Source organism: Marmota monax, unplaced genomic scaffold (assembly GCF_021218885.2).
Source record: "Marmota monax isolate L192 unplaced genomic scaffold, Marmota_monax_Labrador192_F-V1.1 WCK01_AAM20220418_F8-fsc00146, whole genome shotgun sequence".
NCBI classification, from domain to species: domain Eukaryota; kingdom Metazoa; phylum Chordata; class Mammalia; order Rodentia; family Sciuridae; genus Marmota; species Marmota monax.
Window position 1 is genome coordinate 866,651 of NW_026694096.1, and position 19,810 is coordinate 886,460.

The window sequence follows — 19,810 nt, forward strand, 5'->3', positions numbered from 1 at the left end:
CTAACTTCTTAAAACAAAATACTCTAGGGCCTATCCCTTATGTCCAACCCCCTCATACCTTCAGATCACAGTTTGAAAACCATCTGCCTATTGGTTACTCAAAACTCTCTTTCAAGGGCAGGCTTCATTATATTAATTTACAAAAATATAAGCCATATAAAATAGCATGCCTTAGGTTTAAAAAATAAAGGTGTTCAAGTGACCAGAGTAGTGGAGATGAAATTAGCCCTTATGCAATATTCTATTAATGTTTTGTTAGCACCTATGTGAGTTCCAAAGAGAGAATTCTTATGTAATTTGTTATATAATATCAGTGGCCTCAGAGCAATGAGTATCAGAAATGCTAACTCTTGAGTACAAGAAAATAGTGATTGCTGTATTTAGAAATAGGCAAAGTGTTGGAAATGAATATACTTTACAGTAATTGTTACTATGAAAGGTTAGGGTTATGTGACTGGATTATCAATAACATGGAAGTTCACCATCTCTATTCCTATGAAAATGTTGATATTTATGCTGAAAATGAATACCTGTCATTATTTCAAATGTCAAAATAAATACATAAACAAAGGAAGACAAGATTAAGTTCATAAGGGATAGGCCCTAGAATATTTTTTTAAGAAGTTAGTTCTATTTTATAGAACCAATAAATTGAAAGGTGAATAGTTGGTCATGTTTTTCCCAGGTCAGCTCTAAAAGCTGGCATGCATTTGTTGGTATTTTTTATATTAGTACTTTAAAAATGAGCCAACTGATAAATATTCTCCATTGTTTGTGTACCATTTAGGTGAAATCACTTGGGGATCATGAATGGAACAGAACGCAACAAATAGGAGTACTAAGCAGCCACCCATTTGAAAGTGACACTGAAATGTCTGATATTGATGATGATGACAGAGAAACAATTTTTAGCTCAATGGATCTTCTCTCTCCAAGTGGTCATTCTGACGCCCAGACTCTAGCTATGATGCTTCAGGAACAATTGGATGCAATTAACAAAGAAATCCGGTGAGTTCAATTAGTACTGACCATTTGTTTCATGAGGATAGAAGACCTTAATACTACAGAAATGGATCTCAAATCAGAGACATTGATACTGGTCTTGGAAATCAGAATCAATCCTTGTTCCCCCGGTGCTGAAGATTAAACACAGAGAAATGCAAAGGCAAGAGTGGAAAGCAATTTTTTATTTAAGAAAAGGACAGGGACAGACTTCTCTGAAGAGAAGTGGGGCCCAAAGCTGGTTGTCCAGGGGAGTAGGTATGTGTTGCTCTTTTATTGACCCTGGAATCCCGACACCTTCTCTTTCTTCTCCATGTATGTGCCAGAGGGCAAGAAGAAGCAGCACAAGAGGTAATAGCTTGTGTTGGGAAGTGAGATCCTCAGAGGTGTTAGCTACCCTTGTCTTTTTTTTTTTTTTTTTGATAACCAGCACTCATCTTTGCAACCCCCATCATTCATTACCTATACTGACTGCCAGGCCTTCTGTCCCACCTCAGTTCCTTGAGAAGGGTGACATTTCCTGCATCCCCCAGGCCAGGCAGGGCTGCAGGCAGATTGCTTTTTGGCAAAGAAAGCATGAGTACAGTGGACTCATTTTATTGAATTACTTTCTTAATCTCATGTTCCCACCATCCTCATTTATTTATCCCCTTACAACATCACCTGGGCATCCACTGATCCAAATGTTCATTTTCTCAACATTCCCTGAGCATTTTGTGAATCTCTGTGTAACATTAGGACAACCCTTGTAAGGAGTATGCTTGACTCATATCAGACTATTAAGATAGGCAATATAATAGAATAGGTTAAAAGTAAAATTTCTCCAGTGAATTTTAAAGTACTTTTTAAATTAAAATATACCATTAAAGTGGACAATATTTGTAATAATAAGGTAAACAAGGTCATTTCATACTGCAGCAGACACTAAATATACAGCTCCCTTAAAAATATTTGGTGTTGGAATGAAATTAATTGATATTTATCAATATTAATCCATTATATTAGGGATGACATTTTTTAAAAGTTTATTAATGTTAATTACCTTTTAAAACACCATTTTTTAAAAATCCACCACCAATGAAGATGACTTAGTCCGCGTGGGCTACCATAACAAAACACCACAGGTTGAATGGTTTCAATAAACAGTTATTTTCTGATAGTTTTGGAGACCAGAAAGTCCAACATCAAGGTTCAGACAGAGTTCAGATTTTGGGGAAGGCTCTTTTTCAGCTTCCAGGAGAGGCAGATGAGGGGGAAACAGAGAGGGAGAAACAGAAAAAGAAAACCATTAACTTTACCAGATCAAGTTTTCACACTTATGAACTCTTTTAACTCTAATGCCCTTCTGATTGTTCCATGTCCACATACAGTTGGTCACATCTGGATTTAGGGCCAGGTGTGAATGAGTGTAGGTGGGACATAATTTTAACCCATGTCAGAACGTGTGCTGAATGAAGGTAGGATAGTGTGTTTTTCTCTGCCATAACTATAGAAAGTTTAAAAAAAGTAAATGCTTTTCAATAATAACTTATTAATAACAAAAATCAAATCCATTTAGTAATATACTACATGAAAATTTTATTGTTAATTTTAATGCTTGTATAGATTATAATTGGATTTAGTCATGCCTAAATTTGCTTTTCAATGTGGTTACTCTCACATTTTAAAATGAGACCCAATTCTTCCATAGACCTTCTGGACATTAAGGAATATTCCTTATATCTGTAAAAATAAAAGTTTCACACATTAATATTGAAGTTCATGGTAAAAAAAAAAATGCATCTTTTCAGACTTGTTCACAGCTCATTGATTCCCTTAAAAGAAGGAATCACATTGATCAATAAAAATCCCCTCCAATTTTTGGGAAGTATGTGGTACAAATTTCCTAAGTAAGTAAATAAGGATAAAATTAATTTGCATTCTTTGAACAAAAAGGTCTTAAAATATCCATCAGACTTAATATTATACCATAATAATATTAGGCTATAATATTATATCTCTTTATTATATTTTTATTCCAGAACCAATGAAACATGTGGGTGATATGTTCTAAAAGTGATTTATTTCATAGTATATAAGAAAAAAAATACTTTGATCACACAGCATCTTGATAATTGATGACTTCCATTATATAATTGAAATTGTACAAGTCAACATTTCAAATACTGAAAAAATAGTAGCACTATAATAATTTTAATGTTCATTTAACATAATGTTTATTTCTATGATGGCCAGTTCTTTTACTCTAAGTACCTTGACTAACACCAGTAAAAACCCAAATGTGGCAGGTATATTTGTTTTCTTTTGAATATATGAAACTATTCTTGTTTTTTTCAGTTGATGAGCAGGTGTTTCCTAATTTGAACATGCTCTCTACTGTTCTTTTTGGTTCTGATTAAGTCTATTGGCCTCCCTGTCACATCACCTCTTCCAATGTCACCCTACAGCATACTACAATTGCTCCTCACCTACAGGGCAATAATTTATATCTGGTTTCTTTGTAATATTTGAGTTCCAGAACTAATTTATCCCAGCACTGCAGTCATAACAGACTTTTTAAAAACTAAATGTGTTTATGTCCTCTTTTTCAAACTCTTCAATTTTTCTGAATATGAAGACCAACATCCTTAATATTGTCTATAGTGTCTTACCTGTCCCACCATTTTCTTATCACTCACCTGTCCTGCCTCTTGTCCCATTAGATATGACTTCTGATTCCTTGAATGTCCCATGGGCATTCTTTGGTTGTGGCTGTTTCTTTCTTCTGGAACATTCTCCCTGATCCACATCCTTTTGCCCTGATACTTCTTCCATTTTTATCCTTTCTCACCATGAATATCTCCACCACCACCAGGAAAGGTTTTATTATCAAGCACATCTTTTACATTCACTAGATTGTAATTTGTCTAAGAGCAAAAACTATGTCTGTTTTGCTCACTCTTATTTCTATGTCTTAGCACTGTGCTTGATATATGAAAAGTGCTCCCAAAATATTTGAAAATTATAAACAGAAAAAATGATGTAGAACATGAACTGAAAACACTCTGATGCTACATGAAATATACTCTGATGCTGCTTAGCTAATAGTTAAATCTACTGAATAGGTTTGAAATTGAGTATATAACCTTGTGATATTTATCTTCACCAAAAAAGTATATGTATTGATATATATATATCAAACACCCTCCCTAACAATCTGTTACCTCTCTGAAACTGGGATGGTAAATCTCTGCGGCAATCTTAGTCTATATTAACTAAAAGCATAGGTTCATATAGTTGCTTATTTGAAAGAATATTGAAAAATACATGAAATTTTATTACATAACAACTTTCAACAGAAATAGTCTCCTTGATATATACTGGTAAGCTGCTAACTCCAACCAGAATTTATCTCTGTTTATAGTCTTTCTTCTTTCAAGAACCAATTTAGTCATTTAAAAAAAGCATCTTTTCAGACTTGTTCACAGCTCATTGATTCCCATAAAAGAAGGAATCCAGGTAGTTCACAACCACTTACCACTACACTACTTTTCTTTTTCTTTTTTTTTAATTTTTTATTCTAATTTGTTATATATGACATCAGAATGCGTTACAATTCATATTACACATATAAAACACAATTTGTAATGCCTCTGATTGTATACAAAGTAGATTCACACCATTTGTGTCTTCATACCTGTTCTTAGAGTAATGATGTCCATCTCATTTCACCCTCATTTCTACCCCCATGCCCTCTCCTTCCCCTTCCACTCCTTTGGCTACTCTTGTGCTTGTCTTACTTTTGTAGGCTTTTTTTTTTTTTTTTCATTCTTCTGCATGGTTCCTGAGGAACACTCTAAGGGGAATCTAATTTGTTGTTATTGTTTTCTTTACTTTTCATATTTATATCAGGACTCCAAATATTAACAGATTGTCATTTAGTTTTTGAACAAACTGACCGCCTAGCTACAAATGATTTCCTATTGGATTAAGTTTTCATCTACCTCTTACTCAACATCCTTTAGGCTTGGCTCACCTTTACAATTAACAGAATTTCCAGAATAAATGATTAAAATTTATTTCTACAGCAGAAACATGTTGCCCCTTAACAAAAGAAATTTCTGCAGGAGCCATTTTTAAATAACAAGTACACTAGAAGTACAAAATGTCTTTTTTTTTTTTTTGGAGGGGAAGTTTTTCCTTTGGAGTATGTTTTATGTACTAATGATGTTGTACTATGCTATTTGATTAACTGTTACTAAATTGCATGTTATTTATTTAAAAGATGCTTAACTAAATAAGTATTAATGTTTTAAGAAGACTCTGGGTTTTATTTGGCTATATGATAATTATAAATTAACATTTATTAAAGATGCTATTAATTAAATTTTTCATTGGGTATAAGCTCAATGAAATGCTACTGATATCTGGATTTCTATGTGTTTTTAATTGTTACCTGAGTTCAGATATAATATTAGAATTAGTGGTAGACATTACCAGGTTGTAAGGTTTCAAAAGAGTTTTAACAGGTGGTAGTAGAAAATGGTCAAACTGAAAGTGGCTACGAATTAGATATCCTTTGAAATAAATGGTTTTCTAAACTGAGGTCAAGATGTTTCTAGCATTTACTAAGTTTGTACTGCCTATAGCAGAAAAATGAGATGTAAGTACTAGATTTGATATAAAATATTTGAAGTACTTTTTAATTGATTTTTATGTGAATTCTGGTTGTCATGATAGCAGCATATAATAGATCAAAATTAAACTGTATCTTTTAGGCTGATTCAGGAAGAAAAAGAATCTACAGAGTTACGTGCTGAAGAAATTGAGAATAGAGTGGCCAGTGTGAGCCTGGAGGGCCTGAATTTGGCTAGGGTCCACCCAGGTACCTCCATCACTGCCTCTGTTACAGCTTCATCACTGGCCAGTTCATCTCCCCCGAGTGGACACTCAACGCCAAAGCTCACCCCGAGAAGCCCAGCCAGAGAAATGGACAGGATGGGAGTCATGACACTGGTATGATGATGTGTGTAGAAATTTTGTCCCTGTTAAGATTAATGATGCATTAGCTAAGACGCCTTAGGTGTTTGCTCTCATCTAAGGACTTTTTTATGAATTTTATGGTTTGTTTCTTTTTTCCCACAACAACCCTATGTGGTAGGCATAATTACTAATTCACTACAAACTGTGGAGACGTTATCCAAACAGATGCTGCAATTTTCTTAAAGTCAATCTGTAAGCCTCGTGGACAGTCAGGGATCTGAATATCACATGAGAAAAGTGAATGGTTTAAATCAATAAGTGAATTTTTACTGATGTAATTTTGATGCAATGAATTTAGACTGGGTGGGCTTTTTTAATATAGAAAATAACAAAACACATAAATTATAATGGCTTCAATACAATTATAATGGCTTCAGAGCCACAAAAATAAATAGCACCAAGTTCTCATCTTTATCAGATGATGTCGGTTATTCTTTAGTTTTTTTTTTTCTCATTTATTTTTATATTCAGAGATAAAATGTGGAAGCCTAAACTAGGAAATCCGTGAAAAAAAAAATTAAGAAAAAATCAAAGTGCCACATGATAAAAGTATTATAGTAAGGCCTCTGTAAACTATGGTTGGAATGATTACGGAATACCAAGATGTTCAGTCATTCAGTTCTCATGAGAGCACTACCATCATGGAGCATGGTCTGACAGAAAGCAGAGGTAGCTGAAGCTTTGAGAAGATGAGTAAAATTGACCATATTCAGCACTGCTCATGAGTGGAGCTGGAACTTTCCTCAAATATATCTAACTCAAAAGCATAATTGTTGGGTTTTTTTGTTGTTGTTGTCATTTGGTTGGTGGATTGGTCTTGGTTTTTCCATATAGGGATTGAACCCAGGGGTGCTTAACCACTAAACCCACATCCCCAGCCCATTTTTATGTTTTATTTTAAGACAGAGTCTTGCTAAGTTGCTTACAGCTTCACTAAGTAGCTTAGTCTTGCTTTGAACTTGTGATCCTCCTGCCTCAGCCTGCTGAGCTGCTAGGATTACAGGTGTGTGCCACCATGCCTAGTTACCCTTGTTTCTTTTTTTTTTTTTTTGCTTTTTTTTAAAAATTCTGTAATTACCTAAAAATATTTGAAATGATAGCAATGAAAGATTAAAATATTTTGAACAATCTATAGAAGTAAAAGCATAAATACAGTAAATAGAGAAAAATTAGTGATATTACAGAAAGATATAAAGGATATGTACTGTTTGTGATCAGAAGGCTGCAAAGTACTATAAAAGTCCACAAAGCCCATATCTATGTATACAATTATATATTTATATATATGTGCACATATATATTTGAATAAAGAAATTCTATTCATTGTCTAAATTCCATCATTAAATATTTTGAAGCAATGTGTGATCTAGTTAATAAATTATGAAAATTATTTTTATTAGAATTAATTTATATAAATCTACATATATGTGTGTATATGGGTGTGCTTTTATTATATCTTTTTTCTCACCCTAGGGAGAACACTCTTACAAGCAAATATTTACTATTCAGAAAATTTTACTTCATCTTTAAAAATGTTTTTTACATATTGTATATACAAATATAGATGTTAGTTATATATATTAATTTAGGCATCTTTGTCCTCAATTTTACAGTTGAGTCTTCCATTTTGTGCTCATTACCAAAATTGACAATAATCCAATAATGACCAACAAATCAGAACTGACCTCTATACAGTACAATCTTGGAGTTCATATACTAAAGTATCCTAACTGGTACACCTATAAGCCACATTATAGTCAGCTTATTTTGGAAAACCAGGAAACATCTCTCTTATTTTATTAACTAAAATGTTATCATCTCTGCCTTGGTTTCTGAAAATGTAATATGTACTACATAATATTAATGACTGACTTATTATCAAAGCTACTATAAGAATTTTGGACAACAGAACCCAATTTAGTCAGCATTTGAGGCTGTTATACTTTGGTTGTTTCTGTACTAATATTTCCCTATATTTTTACAACATAGTTATTTTTCCCTTTAAGTATTTTTTAAAATATAAACATTGTAGCCCTTAATAATGCTATTTTTATAATAACAACTATTGCTATTAAAATTGTTTGGATTTTTTGTGCATATGAAAAATATGCCAGTGCTTTCATGCATTTCTTGAGTAGATAATCATAAATAAAAACCAGTAAGTGACCATTATTACACTACAATTAGAATTAAAAAAAATATTTATGGCATTTCCTGAAGTTTAAAGGAATCAAGAAATTTTCTTGAGTTTTTCTGTCAAGAAAGCAAGAAAGGAATTTTTAGAAGTCTTTGATATCCAATGAAGCCCTGTCACCAAATTTATATTCTTATAATGAAGGACAGTTAGGTTTTCTTTAGAAAATATTAATAGAAAAATAATTTCATTGGATATAATTCATGTTTGAATATTAAGAGGAAGACTAGAAATTTTATGGACAGAAAATAAGATACTGAAAAAAAACACCACGTTAATTACTGCTTGGCATGATACCTTGCCAACATTGCTTCTTAATCCTGATAATAAAGTGTACTTGTATTTACCTTTACCTCTTACCTCACACAAATCCATAGACAAGAATAATATGCTAACAATATCTAGACTACTCAATATGATAAAGTTAACATGTATTCTACTAACAACAAAAATAGAAAGCATAATGGAATAGTTTAGTAAAGATGGTTTTACTTACATATAAAAAATTAACAAAAATAGTAAATAAAGCTCACCTGGAGTTATAAAAAGGGAACTTTTTCTCTTTTAAATTCTGTACAAGAGCATTGACAAGAAAGCAGTATACCCTGTGGCATGTTATGCTGAGGCCAGAGCCTTTAGCATATATGGTGTGGGGAAGGTTGTTAGGATTCCAGGAAATTTAAGATCCTTCAGAGCAGAATACTTGTGCAAAGGACACCCAAAGTTCTTCATGGATAGAGCAATAGGGAGTTTATAAATTCTATATATGTGTATTAGATCTTCATTCTGGTCCATATTTTCTTGGATGGGTATAGTGTCATATTTTGTTTCTGACTAACTCACTCTTGCTAGATTGACTTCCTCTGTGCTTTATGTTCTCCACTGTGTGTGTCTCATATGCAATGCACACAATACAGGTAGACATGTCTGTGTCATGGAGACCTGCTCCTATCCATGAGAGGTTTCTTCTCTCAAGTAACCACCAAGGAGGATGAATATTTCTATAATAATTTAAAAAACCCACCTATTTAGAATAGCATGGAATAAAGAAAAGAAATGATAGATAAATTATAGATACTAGATACTATGTAAACTTGTAACATGGTTAATGGTAGTCATTAATTAGTTCTATTTTATGTTGCTTTTATTACTGCCAATCGCAGCCAAGTGATCTAAGGAAACATCGGAGAAAGGTACTGTAATTTTTACGTGGTTACTCATTGAATATTACTTTTTTATAAAAGCTTTAAAATAGTATTTCCCCCAAAGTGTTTTGTTAACATAAAAATATTGAAAGTATTTAAGAGTTATTAGTGTGTTGTGTAAATATGATCATAGGAAATAAGGTATCAAAAATAAGATAGTTTATGCTTTAGGAACAATGATTAGATTTATGAGGACTTGGTATCCTGATTTTCCACTGAATGCTTAAACTGCTGATGTTACAGTTAGATATTTTAATATCAATACTAAATAAATGATCATTGTTTTAAGATGTTTATTTCATTATTATTCATGAAAATTGAGGCAAACAGATCAGGAGGCAACTGCCAAAGAAAACATATTAGTTTTTCACATTACCGAAGAGAAGTGGGCATTCCATGTCCTCAGAAAGCACTGGGATTGGCAGGAGTGAGGAGAAAGCTTGAGCAGGGGCCTTTTTGAGGTCTCTTCCAGAAAGGGAAGGAAAAGCAGGGCAAGCAGGTTTAGGGCTGATGTTTATTTAAGTAGCTTAGGTTGGCTCTGGGTCTAGGGACTTCTCTGGTCTAGTGCCTGGAGCTGGGTAATTAGGGCAGAGGAATACTGCTCCTGGAGCTTGAGAACCAGCTTTAGGAGACAGTAGAGGGATCTGACTTGAGCGTTTGCATACGAAAGGCTCTCTTCCAGTATGTGGTTTGCTATCTCTAGGAATTAGTGAGCACTGGAAAGAGCAGTCTCTCCAGATGCAGAGCATCAAAGGATACAGAAAAACAGGAGATGAATAAAAACAATGCTTTCCTGCTCAGAATGAAATCAGGAGAATAAGTACAGGATATAGGAAGCAAAATAGATGCCAATTCTAACTCATAAAAGGGCTTCCTATAAGATAATTTAGGTCAGCATAGCTTTGAGTCACTAGATATCAGATGGAGAAGTTTCAAATACCCAAACTTGCTTTCCAGTGCATGAATCATTGTTCAGTATCTTCACGACAGAGTACTCAGTATATGCTGAAACTCCTGAAACCAAAGAACTTGGTCATCATCATCAAATCAAAGGAACCCATGTTGTACTTACATAGCTTAGATGAATGAAATTTTCTCTTCTTTTCCTGAGTTATTATCTATCTTCCTCCAGTGTTTTCTTGACACCACCAGCTGGTTCTCAATCATCAGATTTACCCTGGAGAGAGTCTTTATTACTCCTTGACTTCCTCCACCACTTTACAAATGAACTTTGTGACTATAGAAAGAAATCTGAAAAGGTGATGTAAAGGAATTGAGTGGGTGTAAGAAATAAATAAAGCTCAGAGAGAAGGTCTTGAATAGCAATGCAGTCTCACAGAATTAAAAGAGTAAAGTCGTGACTGGAAAGAAAGGTCATGGAGAGAACTAGAAACTAAAAATGGTTGAGTATCAGGGCAAGGAGTTACACAAGGGCTTCATTTAAACTTCACAACAATGCATTAAGATGAGTATTATCACTTCCATCTTATTGACTGATTCTGAAGCCTTTTACTTCCACCTTTTGTATACTGTGAGCTCTAAGTGTTATTTAGTGGAACAGTTTGTGCCTGATGTTTTTAAGAGCTGACGTTAGGAAGGGTATAGTTTGGCAGTGAGGAAAAAGGAGGGTATTTTATAACAAAGTGTTTCAGGAACAGAAGTCTGAAAGCACAAGTAATTGTGCTTAACAACAACAACAAAAAAAATTGTAGACAAGAATCGTTACATCACATAACTATGATAACACCAATACATATTAGGAAGAGTAATGAAACATGCTTAAAGTGTTTAGATGGGATGTGGATTTAGAAAGGATCTTCCATAGAAATGGCATCGTGTTGACAGCAGATTCTTCTGGTGGCCTTATGCTAGTTGCATGGAGATAGGGACTCACAGTAAGATGCCCACCTAAACTGAAGAGAGCAATCTGGCCTCTTGATAATGACAGACCTGATGAACAACTTCATTATGTTCCTCCAGTGCCTAGGGTTTTTATCATATATAAATAAGTTCATGTATAATACCATAACAGCTTCATGTAGAAACAAAGTATTTTCCCAGAATGCAGCTTTAAAATTTTTGTTTTAGCCTAAAACTGAGTCATACTGAGAAACATTTTTCATCAGATCTTCTAGAACTGTCTATATTTTAGCTGTTTTTTTTATATTCTTGATCTCTATATGATATGTATATTACATTAGTACCATTAAAAGTAAAGCATGTAAAATAATATTTCTTTAAAATTGACTAGATTGTTGGAAAGTTCTTTTTTTATTGCAATATATCTCTGACAAAACTGATGACATCCTGTATTGTTCTGATTTCTGAACTTTATTGTTCTTTAAAGAAATCCCTCTCATCCTGGCTGCTTTTGCTTTCTGTATCTTCCAATTTTCCTTTCACTAGTGGTGAAATGAAACAATTTGTAAGAATTATTTTCTTACCTTTTATTAGTATCTCTTGAAAAAGTTTTTCTTCTAAATTGCTAACCATTTTTTTTAAAAAAACTCTAAGAAGGCATTTTATTAAGTTGGCTAATCTAAAACACTTTATCTGGTAAAATTATATTTTGCCAACTTGTCTGCTCCTTTCAAAAATCCCCACTTAAAAGTGTCTTTGTTATGATAATCTGACTATGCATAATGCTTTTTTACTTTTGTAAATTTGCTCAAATATGTGCTAAATACCTTTTTGTAAAGAGCATATGCTCTGACATGATAAAATGAATTCCAGAATAACTTTTCCATGGTTATCATATATTAATCTATGGTATGTATTACTCTTTAAAAAATTCTTTGGTGTAATGGGTCCATGAGTTTTTTCTTTCTTTCTTTTTTTTTTTTTTTGAGTTTCTGGAAATTCTATGAGTTTTTAATTGTAGTGTCTTTACTTTCAAATAAGTATGAAAATCATCCTCTTTAAGAGTATAGATTGATCCATGTAAAACATGTTGCAAATATCTCTGTTAGAATTTCTCAATGCTGTGCCTGAATGGTTCTTCATTTGTATCTATTTCATTTGAAATTTAGAAATTATTCATTTTAATGTACTGTTTTTGCTTCTAGATTGCAGTTGTGGAAGAAGATGGTCGGGAGGATAAAGCAACAATTAAATGTGAGACTTCTCCTCCCCCTACACCCAGAGCCATCCGGATGACTCACACCCTCCCTTCTTCCTACCACAATGATGCCCGGAGGTAAGACAGTCTGAGCATACTGCCCATCGAATGCTCTTCCAAAAATGTCCCTTTTCCATCAGTACTGGCAAATAGACTGCTAGAAAATTTTTACTGAAAAAAAATAGATTTGAGTCATAATTCTGCATCAGGGTATTGTTGTGCTCCTTCTCCACGATATATCTTGTGAAATAACCAACTCTCTTTCTGAGATCAATTTTTGACTTTAAAATTAACATCTTTGCAATCTGGTTACTAGTCAATATGTGATAATAGCTTTGATTTTTAGCTATCCATTTCCTATTAAAATAGATTAGACTAGAGAAAGGACTGAGGAAAGATTCCAAAATACCAAAGGGATTCTAGGATAATATGATACATTGGATTGCAAGATAAGGTCTGAAAAGTCCATCACTGTGCCTTACTTACTTTTAGCAAGCAGGTATATGCACCCTGTGCATCTATAGTCAACCATGCTCCTCAGACAAATAGTTCTTAGGATAAAAACCACAAGTATTAAAGGCAAAGTTGTCTAGATATGAAAATATCTCCTTTGTCAAACCAACCCTTCATACTGTTGTATCCATATGCCTAAAACATTGCAAATGGATCTCTATAATAATTAATGCTGTATAAAAATCTGAGCGTGCCTTTTATTTCTTAATTGTATGTGTTTTTACTGTCTTATCAATTGCAGGACCTCTGGACATAAGTGTAATGACTTAATGATCAATGATTTAAGTAAGAATATCTTCTAAAAATATGTTTTATGACAAATACTTCTATAATCAGAGCTTTCTATCTTATAGGCATTTATTTTTTCTTATTTTCAGTTAATGTGGGGGTGAGAGCTTCAAAATATGTATTTCTTTTCCTGTCCAACAAAAGACATAATTATATTTAAACATATGAAAAGCAGTTGCTTTGGAGTGTGGAGAATATGAGCTGAAATTAAATTGGATGAATAAATAGTTAAAGAATGCATCATGGTATTTTCAAACTAACAACTGTAAAAACCTATGCAATATCTATTGAACTCTTTCCCTTGTGATAATGTCAAACTAGAAACAGAACTTGAACTTAAGACTAACTACTTCATAGTTATATCAGCCTGTCATTTACCTAAAATGCTGAGGCTTGAGAACTATAATTAAGAAAAAATATACAGGAATCACTAAGGTGTAAGATTTGTTGCTTCTAGACCCCAATCAGATGAATTTAGAGTAAATAAATTAGGTTCCAAACTAAAGAGAGAAAGTGATGGATAGAAGAAATTCCAGTAAAATCACAGGATGGAATAGCATATTTGATTGCATAATTAGGTAATTACCATTGGTCAGTATGTTTAACATTAGAAAAACAAATTCAGAAAAAGAAGTAGGTAACAGGTGCTAAATTCACAAAACCAAGCTGAATAATAGAAAGACATACAACAAGCAGTTATTATACCAGCCTGTGTTCACTGATTAGTTACATATTGTACTAAGAATAAAGAAGAAAAAGCCATTTGGAACAAAAGGGAATTTTTCTATTGAAAATTTGGAGATACAGAGCCTGGAGGCTGAGGAAACTACATTTCAATATCTTAAGAAACAGTGTAGGAAGAAAGGGAGAAAATAACATTCAAAGTCTACTTGTTCCTCCTTTTGTACATTTATAAAAGAAACAAGTCTTGTGTGCTTTATGGATATTGCATCAAAACAAGCAGTTTGTCCTCTTTTGTGTTTTGCAGTAGTTTAGCTGCCTCTCTTGAGCCAGAAAGCCTTGGGCTTGGCAGTGCCAATAGCAGCCAAGACTCTCTTCACAAAGCCCCCAAGAAGAAAGGAATCAAGTCTTCAATAGGACGTTTGTTTGGTAAAAAAGAAAAAGCACGACTTGGGCAGCTCCGTAAGTATAAATGTGTTTGAGTTTCCAATGCCACTTGTTTTGTCACTACAAATTGTCCACCTCCTTCCTTTTCTTTTTCTCTTTTCATGTCTTCTCTTGCTTACCTGACAAGTTTCTTATTTAATCAGATTTGTGAATCCAATTTAACTGAAGAATGCTTAATAAAAATTAAGGTGAAAGAATACTGCAAAACTTCCAGTACTTTTAAACTACGGTTAATAAAAAGAGCTAGATTATACTTACTGCTAATTCTTGTGACAGGCACAGTAACCCCATGAGGCAAGTGTTATCATTGTCATCCTTATTTATTGATGAGTAAATAATGTCTTCATAATTTGTAAAACTGAGATGTCCATTCTAATGCCAAGGTTTCAAAATCAGCTTCAAACCATTGGGTATACTGCCACTTAGAATATAGATGCGTATAAAAACTTAGTTATGTGAATTTAAAAGTTTTTTAAAGATTTTCTTTTTAAATAATTTTAAGTCAGAATAAGGATTTTAATATTTAGGTTATAAAATGTAAAGAACAAAATTTGTCTAAAGGTATCATGGCTTCCCATAATATACTCTATGGCATATGGATGAGGGAAGGGAGAAAGGAATACCACAGTAGTGACTGCACTAGAATGATGTATTTTCAGTGATTAATTAAATAAAAACACAGATTAGCACATTTGAAATGACCCTAAGTAAGTATGTATAATTATGAAAAGATAGACACACAGATACAAACATACATACTGTACATGAATAACACTCTAAAAATTAATGTGTGATATTTCTGAAATGATGCTGTGTATAATTGGCTCTTTTGGAGGGAATTCTTCCTATTCATTTATTTCTAGAGTTAAATTATTGAGAAAGGATTGAGCTTCTACTTCCAATGATAAGTGTTGAACAGAGTGATACAAATCTCTAAGTACTACCTTGAGCTTATTAAATGATTATTTACAAGCAATGCTCCAAATAAAAATAAAAAGCTTAATGTCCTGATCTAGTACCTAAAGAGCTTCTGAGTATGATATTCATGCTTGCAGATTTATGACTAATACAATTAAAAAATGCCTTTCCTGACTTCCATGGTGTGGAGGTGCAGAAAACATCAGAAGCTTTGGAAACTGATGTGCTACCAGCTGTGTGACTAAATGTTACTCAAGGAGAACTCAGGATTTCTCTTTTTACACACTGGGCTGTAAAAAATGTTACATAAATAAAGGAGAATCTAATTATTTTTATATAAAATATATATGCCAGACATTAAGATTTGTTTTATCTAATTTGAAAACTGATTATAGTCTTTAACAAATTATTTGTCACTTGCAATATATTGCAATATAATTCACAAATATAGCAATATTTATTTCACAAATATAGCAATCACTTCATTTACTCATATTTCAACATATATTTAGCTTAGGTTCTATAATTTATTTTTTCATTTAAAATGTATCCAAGTGACCTCGCTTGGATTCTTCTATTGTGATTTTATATTTAAATTTGATGAGGAATTACTAAATACAAATTAGGATATCCAAGATATAATTTAGAATCTAGAAAACACAGGGATGTCTATCAATCTAGTCTTTATTTTCTATTTTCAGATACTGTGTGCCATTTTTGTTTGTTTGTTTTGAACTCAGTGGCACTCAACCACTGAGGCATATCCACACTCCTTTTTATGTTTTATTTTGAGACAGGGTCTTCTAAGTTGCTGAGGCTAGCTTTGAACTTGCTATCTTCCTGCCTTAGTCTCCTGAATTGCTGGGAATAAAGGCATGCACCAAACTATGTGTCTGTAGATCAGAACAGATGGAATAAAATCAACCCCAATTACATCCTTATCAACAACCCCTCCTTGCCCCATTGTTGAGAACTAGCAGTAACTGTTTAGAATCACATCATAGACTTAGGAAGAATTCCAAGCTCTGAGCATTTCAAAGTTTTACTCCATAGAACAGCAGAAGGAGAACATAAATTGACAAGGATGTCAGGATCAAAACTATACCTATGAAGTTTTGTAGAAGCCAAAAAGAGGTTGAATCATCACACCTAGTAGGTATAAGCAAGCTCAAGGAAGCCATATCTGTACCAGAAGAAAACAGTTCATAGGCCCCACTGTTACTTTGGGCAAGGGATATGGATTTTAGTTCTACTTTTGTTCTCGAAGGTACATGTAGGTTGAAATAGATGGACCATCAAAACCTTTCAAGTCTAAGGAATAAAACCTGGTGCTGATGATTCATGAATTAGAAGAAACTACGGAATCATCTCCAGTGACTGTGACTTTAATGTCTGGATGGAGAAAATTCAAAGACACAGGAGCACTGCCAATATTACTTTCCCTACCAGTAAATATATCAATAGCAGATAAGAAAGAAGAGCATGGGAATTGATATGGTAGGAAGACGATGGTTTCAAAAAACCAATTTTGGAATTTTGAACCATATATTTTTTTAAACTAGGGATTGAACCCAGGGGTGCTCAGCCACTGACCCACATCCCGGCACTTTTTATTTTCATTTATTTTTTTTTTTAATTTTGAGACAGGGTCTCACTAAGTTGCTTAGGTAGTTGATACATTGCTGAAGCTGGTTTTAAACTTGTAATCCTGCTGCCTCAGCTTCCCAAGCCACTGGGATTGCAGTCATACACCACCAGGCCTGTCAGTGTTATCACTTTTAAAAGTTTAGTTACTAAGAGCAGAGAATTATAAATTTACTTGAGAATAATTATGATACATTAATTTGAATGAAATATGGTGGGTAGGAAGAAAACTGCATAAATAAAGCTATAGAAGTGTTTCCTTTGTTCCATCAGAGATGACAAACAACAAAGAAGTTTTTAGTAATTAACCTGGGAAAATATTTTGGAGAGGGGATGTTATTTGCCTTATATAATAATTTGAAAAGCAAGTGCAACAACATCAATTTTTGGTGTATTGTAACAGTCAAAATGACTATAAGGATAACATCTAATCATTGAGAATCAAATGCATGATGCACGTTGTCTATTTTTTACAAATGTGTTATTAGCAGAGGCAGTACAGATATGGAAATCCCCAAAACTAAAGGAAGCAACACATTGAAAAGCAATTACATAAAGCTAACAGAATCCAAACAAAATAATTTGCTCCAAAAAATTCTGATAGCATCCTGTCCCAATGGTTGGTTCATTCAAATCACAAAAGCAACATAGAAAAAGTTCTTGTAGTAATGTGTCTTTTGTAAATTTCATTCTATTGTTATCAGTGTGTTCTTGCTTATATCATTATCAGAAGTATTTATCAGAGTATAACATAACAGGGAATGGTAGAGACTAAAATGAGTCAGTGAGTCTTTGTTCTTTCTTTTTATACATTCAAAACCATTTTGTGTGTGTGTGTGTGTGTGTGTGTGTTATACAAGGGGGAGAAAGGATATAGATGAGCCAGTCTATCTTAATTCTAACTGAATTCGGCAGTTAAGTGTTCCTTCTAGCTTACTTGTGAATTTGGTTTTAGTCCTCCTACCCCACTTTATTTTTATTTACTATGTTTTTATATCAAAAATTATAGGATGAAAGATGTATAAACAGATTTGATAATCTCATTGAAAGGCATAAAGATAGCAGGTATGATACATACTTCTGCTTACCTCCTGGAGCATACATTCAGGTTGTATTTAAATGCTGTTAAAACTTAGAATGACCAATGGTTATAGCTTTCACCTTCCACTGATTTATGCATCCAGATGCAATGCACCTTTGATATTTCCATTAATGCTCAAACGTGCTCATATCTAATCTATATTATTAAGTTGTCATTTGATCCTACCACTTTCTCCAGCTATTGATGTGTCTTTCCCCTATCCTTAACATCCACAGGTACTATTTTTACTCCATAATCTGTCAATCACTTTACAACCTGCTACAGGATGAATTCCACACACATTACTACAAAAAACTCTAAAAATAAGTTCAGACTGAAATAACACGGAAGGTTGAGCTCAGAACAACAAAGGCTGGGTACATCAAGGCAACTCAAAAGGACAGTGACACAATCACATATTATGATAATATGAACAAAGCAGTATGTTTAAAATGGAAGTCCTTGCCTGAAACAGATTTTAAAACATATTGTTAAAAAAGTGTCAAGAGGAACACAACAAATGATAGATTTGTGCAAATGGTATAAATACATAAAATCAGTATCAGAAAGATCACCAGCCAAAATTAACTGACAACTGGAAAAACTTCCCAGACCAAAATGGAAATATTGTTTATTGTATGAAATAAAGGTTTACCTAATATAATTATAATATACAAATAAGCAGAACTATTTAAAAACCCTAATTTTTATCTCTGTCCCCTTACTTGTAAAGAACGAATTCACCTGGAAAAGAGGGTGATAACAGGAGGGTATTAAAGCCCAAGAGAGGTGAGCTGATTGTAAGGGTTAAAAAAATAACCATAGGTAATCCAAACTCATTTGTTTCTTTCTCATTTTGAGTGAGTGAACATGTGTTGAGCTACGGTTACATGTGAAGTACGAGTCACAGACTTTTGGAACGTAAGCTAAAGATGGCTGTTGACAAGGAGTTTCCGTTTAGTGAGAAGGATACTGTGTAAACATACACAATCTCTATATTTAAAACAAAACAAAAATTTCAGTATATTTCTGATCCAAAATTTTTCAGCTACATTATTATCCTGTCAGGACAACCAGGAACAGTGCATTTGAATCCTCTGATCTGTGATGATGCATAAGTGATCAAACTACCAACTAGATGGACTTTTAATTTTGTCTGAAGGCCTTAACCTATTTTGAAACAAATAAATTAAGCTATGTTAAAAATAGCCATGTCAGAATAAGCTCTCTTGTTTCTTTGACAAAGTTATTCAATAACAGAAAAGGAAAGGCAGCGGGCACACTGTGACTCAGTACATCCCTGCAGACAAGATGCCATAAAATGGAACAGTCAAGAGGGATACATAACAGGTTGAATAATCCTCACCCACAGTGCTGATGGAGGAGGTGGCACTGCCTTCAAATTTCCAGTAGATAGACTCACTTTATCCTGGATCAACACGTTCCCTAATCACCTGGACACAGACATCTAGACAGTGCAAGAATCTGATTAATAGATTACTGATAAAAATAGGAATCACAAAGGAGAAAATTAGTGTTATCTCTAAAGGCTTTCTTGAGCTAAGGAGGATCCCAACTATCCCACTCAAAAATATAGTTCTTGGGATCAGTTTTAAATAAGAAAAATTTAGAATCTTCTTGTGACTTTAAAGTCAATATGATTATCAGTAAATTTGGGTCATATTGATAGATTTAAG

General features: G+C 33.4%; 1 protein-coding gene across 14 annotated transcripts in view; it reads left to right on the forward strand.

Annotated features, from left to right (window-relative positions):
• The window catches only part of Ppfia2 (PTPRF interacting protein alpha 2), a 441,884-nt gene that overhangs the window by 357,164 nt on the left and 64,910 nt on the right, over positions 1 to 19,810 (forward strand). For all 14 annotated transcript variants that reach the window (XM_058585759.1, XM_058585763.1, XM_058585758.1 and 11 more), the window contains 5 exons: positions 788 to 1,008; positions 5,760 to 5,997; positions 9,382 to 9,411; positions 12,489 to 12,619; positions 14,331 to 14,485. In XM_058585759.1, coding sequence (XP_058441742.1) covers positions 788 to 1,008; positions 5,760 to 5,997; positions 9,382 to 9,411; positions 12,489 to 12,619; positions 14,331 to 14,485 — 775 coding nt within the window. The remainder of the gene's footprint in view (positions 1 to 787; positions 1,009 to 5,759; positions 5,998 to 9,381; positions 9,412 to 12,488; positions 12,620 to 14,330; positions 14,486 to 19,810) is intronic.